The sequence below is a fragment of the Erigeron canadensis genome, chromosome 1 (genome assembly GCF_010389155.1).
Source record: "Erigeron canadensis isolate Cc75 chromosome 1, C_canadensis_v1, whole genome shotgun sequence".
NCBI classification, from domain to species: Eukaryota; Viridiplantae; Streptophyta; class Magnoliopsida; order Asterales; family Asteraceae; genus Erigeron; species Erigeron canadensis.
In genome coordinates this window covers 55,627,260-55,630,993 of record NC_057761.1, presented here as the reverse complement: position 1 = coordinate 55,630,993, position 3,734 = coordinate 55,627,260, and the positions used below count along the sequence as shown (strand labels likewise).

Genomic DNA, 3,734 nt, shown 5'->3' with positions numbered 1-3,734 from the left:
TCAATTTATCTTTTTACCCGGTCATCGACCGGGTATTAATCTAGTTTGTAATAAGTTCAATATGCTGAATTTAACATATATAATAGCTTTAGTAGTTATTTTATACAAATAGTTAACTTTCCATACCAACCTTTGGTACACGTACATATATGTACGGATTATTTTAAATTTAACTAATTAATGCGAAATTAGAGTTGGCACGATCATCACTACTCTAGCTACTTATATATCAGGCCAACCTCATTTCATTTGATAAGTTATCTTTCATTTCCTCTCTTATTATAGCTTTACTACTGCTCAATAGCCGCCATATATATAGTCATACATATGACCATGGAGAATGCTTCTTCACCATCACCAATCACCCCTTTCACAAACCTTATTAAAGACAAAGCCAAAACCATAGCTATAGCCTTTGCCTCAAAAATCAAACATGTGATAATCGGTTTTGCCCAAAAAATCAAGAAAACTAAAGAAGATGATCCAAGAAGGATATCACACTCGTTGAAAGTGGCGTTTGCCATCACATTGGTCTCCATGGTTTACTATCTACAACCTTTCTATAACGGCATGGGTGATGCCGGAATGTGGGCTATATTGACAGTCGTCGTTGTTTTTGAGTACACTGTTGGTGAGCAATTAACTAATTAACTCAATTATACTTATGCTAACTAAGTAAGATTTTTACCAAGACATACTCCTAAAAATGATCAGCATGTCCGTATGAGTACTAATCAAACTTTTTTATAACACTTTCGAATTGTTAAATTAATAAAGAAACTATGTACGTCCTACAAATATGTAATGTGTACGTCTTGAAAAAGTGAATTTCTGGATCCACTACTAGTGAGTTGTGACTAGTCGTCTAGTCTAGCTAATAGTATGATAATAATTTATTTTTTTCCTTTTAAGTTTCAAAAAGAATTTGAGAAGCTACATATATATATCCGCGAGGAGTAGAGCTAGGACATGGTGAGCGTGCTAGCTAGCTAGCTAGTAGCTAATGTACCCTGGAAAAACTTGTTATAAACCTATATATACTTGCTGAATGTTATCATTAATGTCTTTATATATACTAGTTATATTTATCAATTCAATTAATAAAGGCCAAAGGTGATAAAGGGGAAAAGAGGCTAAATTTAGTTGACAAATTAAGTACAAATGCCAAAAAAGTAAAAAGAAGTGAAGTCTACATTGTATGCATGTCATGTAAAGAAATGATTATGTAAATCAGTTGATGAAAGCAGTGGGATGTTTAGAAAAATCCACTATATAATTGTCACTACTATAACTTACAAATAAAGTAAGTTGCATTTATACTTTTATAATATGGTGACATGCATGATATATTCCTTCAAGTCTTCAACTACATGATATATAACTATATAAATATAAATGCTAGCTAAAATTTAAGGATGTGCTTTGTTGTTATGTTTTTAAACAAAATTTTGGTAGTTTGAGGAACTTTGAATGAAAACACTACTAATGAACTGTCCAAACGTACGGTCCACCCCGGCCCAACCCAACGCAACCCAGTTGGCCCATTTTGAAAACCTACTAGCCAAGCCACTACACATACACATCCATGTATGTTAGTATAATAGTATGTATAATTTTAATTTACAATTAACTTACAGTCCGATATATATTTCATTTCATTTAATTTAAATTGTCGTCCCAAATTAATACTCCACTAATTAAGTGTGTTTATTTCATCTTGTTAGGTGCAACCTTAAGTAAAGGCATGAACAGAGGTTTTGCGACTCTGCTAGCTGGTGCATTAGGTGTAGGGGCTGAAGCATTTGCTGGCTTATTCGGGCCGACAGTTAAACCCGTTGTTCTCGGCTGCTTTGTCTTCCTCTTGGGTACAATTCTCGATTTAGTCTCTAGATTTATATCGATTATTGAAGTTGATTTTGAATTTGATATATTTATAATTGTTTAATTTTTTTTGGAATGCAGTTTCTGTTGCCACTTTTTCAAGATTCATTCCCAACATTAAGAAGAGATACGACTATGGTGTCCTGATATTTATCCTGACTTTTACCTTAGTAGCAGTATCTGGTTATCGAGTCGAGAAAATAATAGCGCTGGCTCACCAAAGGTTATCAACCATCATATTTGGTGGCACAACATGTATAATCATCTCCATGTGTGTTTGCCCTGTTTGGGCTGGTGAAGATCTTCATAAACTCATTGTTGTTCATTTGGAAAAGCTTTCAATTTTCCTTGAAGGTTAACTTTTTGCTAGCTATATCTATAGTCTTTGAGTTATTAAATTTCACATGATGGAAATTGACCAATTATGTATGTTGTTCCATATGTATATAGGATTTGGGGGCGAATACTACAAAATTGATATTGAAGGTGACAAATCGTTTCTTACGGCTTATAAAAGTGTCCTAAATTCTAAAGCCACTGAGGAATCTCTGGTAATAATTAGGATTCTACATCATTTAAAAACTGCTATATATATATTTTTTTGGGATAATATATCGGTTCTGTTTTCTTTCTTTTTTTCACTTTCAAGCTAATTATCGACTGATTTCAAAGTAATGAAGGATATTTTGTAATATAATTAAACAGGCAAATTTCGCATGGTGGGAAATAGCACATGGAAAATTTCGATTTCGTCATCCATGGAAACAATACTTGGAGATTGGGGTTTATACACGGCAATGTGCATACCATATCGAAGCACTCAATGGATACCTTGATGCAAAAGATGAAGTATGCATGAAATTAATATTTTTAACTAATACGAGCTGAGTATATGTAATTCTATATTATTGCATGCACATATATAAAAAAGATTATTATCACTAAATAAATCTTGATTAATTACTAATAGCAGGCACCCTCAGAGTTCCAAAAACTTGTTCAAGAACCATGCACAAAAATGAGCTCGGAAGTAGGAAAAGCTCTGAGAGAATTAGGAGCGTCCATGAAACTAATGATACATCCTTCTACTTCATCAGCCGTTCATATAGAGAACTGCAAAAAGGCGGTAGAAGAACTCAATAGTTTGTTACAAGCATCCACGTTGATGAAATCGGACATCAAAGAGACCATCCCAGTTATCGCGGTCATTTCAATCCTATTTGACATCATAAAATGTGTTGAAACGATGTCAGATGCCATCCAAGAACTTTGTAAACAAGCACGCTTCAAAAAACCGGAAGATATAGAATGTAATAAAAACGAGAAACAACCAAACTTTCTTCTCCACGGTGGAGCTATAAAACCCGAGGACGGCCTTGATGAAGAAAACAAAGAAACGATCACTCTCAAAGTCTTATTAGATGATAGAATCATCCCACAAGACTTAGAGCTAGGTAAAAGCAAAAGAGACCTCAAGTTAAATAATTATACTTAATTATTACGGAGCATATATAATATAATATATACATATGTAAGTGTATGCAATTTCGATCGCGTACATGCATATGTATTACCTTAATAATGTTGAGTTTAGTGATAGGAAATGATTCCTGACTAATTTATGTCATGTTGGGATGATGATAGATGATTAATTTGATCTGTTAATGACTTTTGTTATAGAAGAAATAAATCTATGAAATGGTTTGATGCGTCTTTAGATTATATACATCATGTTAAATTACATCTATCATATATTAAAGTTTTAATCAGTAAGGACCCATTTCACAGGTTCATTTTAAGATTCAAAAACGATTTAAACGACGACCATGTTAACAGGCATATAAAGTAAATAT

General features: G+C 33.1%; 1 protein-coding gene across 1 annotated transcript; it reads left to right on the top strand.

Moving 5' to 3' along the window:
* Positions 1 to 333: 333 nt before the first annotated feature.
* On the top strand, positions 334 to 3,376 carry LOC122595447 (aluminum-activated malate transporter 8-like). Its single transcript, XM_043767812.1, has 6 exons — positions 334 to 631; positions 1,725 to 1,865; positions 1,963 to 2,235; positions 2,332 to 2,432; positions 2,587 to 2,730; positions 2,855 to 3,376. The coding sequence occupies exons 1-6, from the start codon at positions 334 to 336 to the stop codon at positions 3,374 to 3,376; spliced, it is 1,479 nt and encodes a 492-aa protein (XP_043623747.1).
* The last annotated feature ends 358 nt before the right edge of the window (positions 3,377 to 3,734 follow it).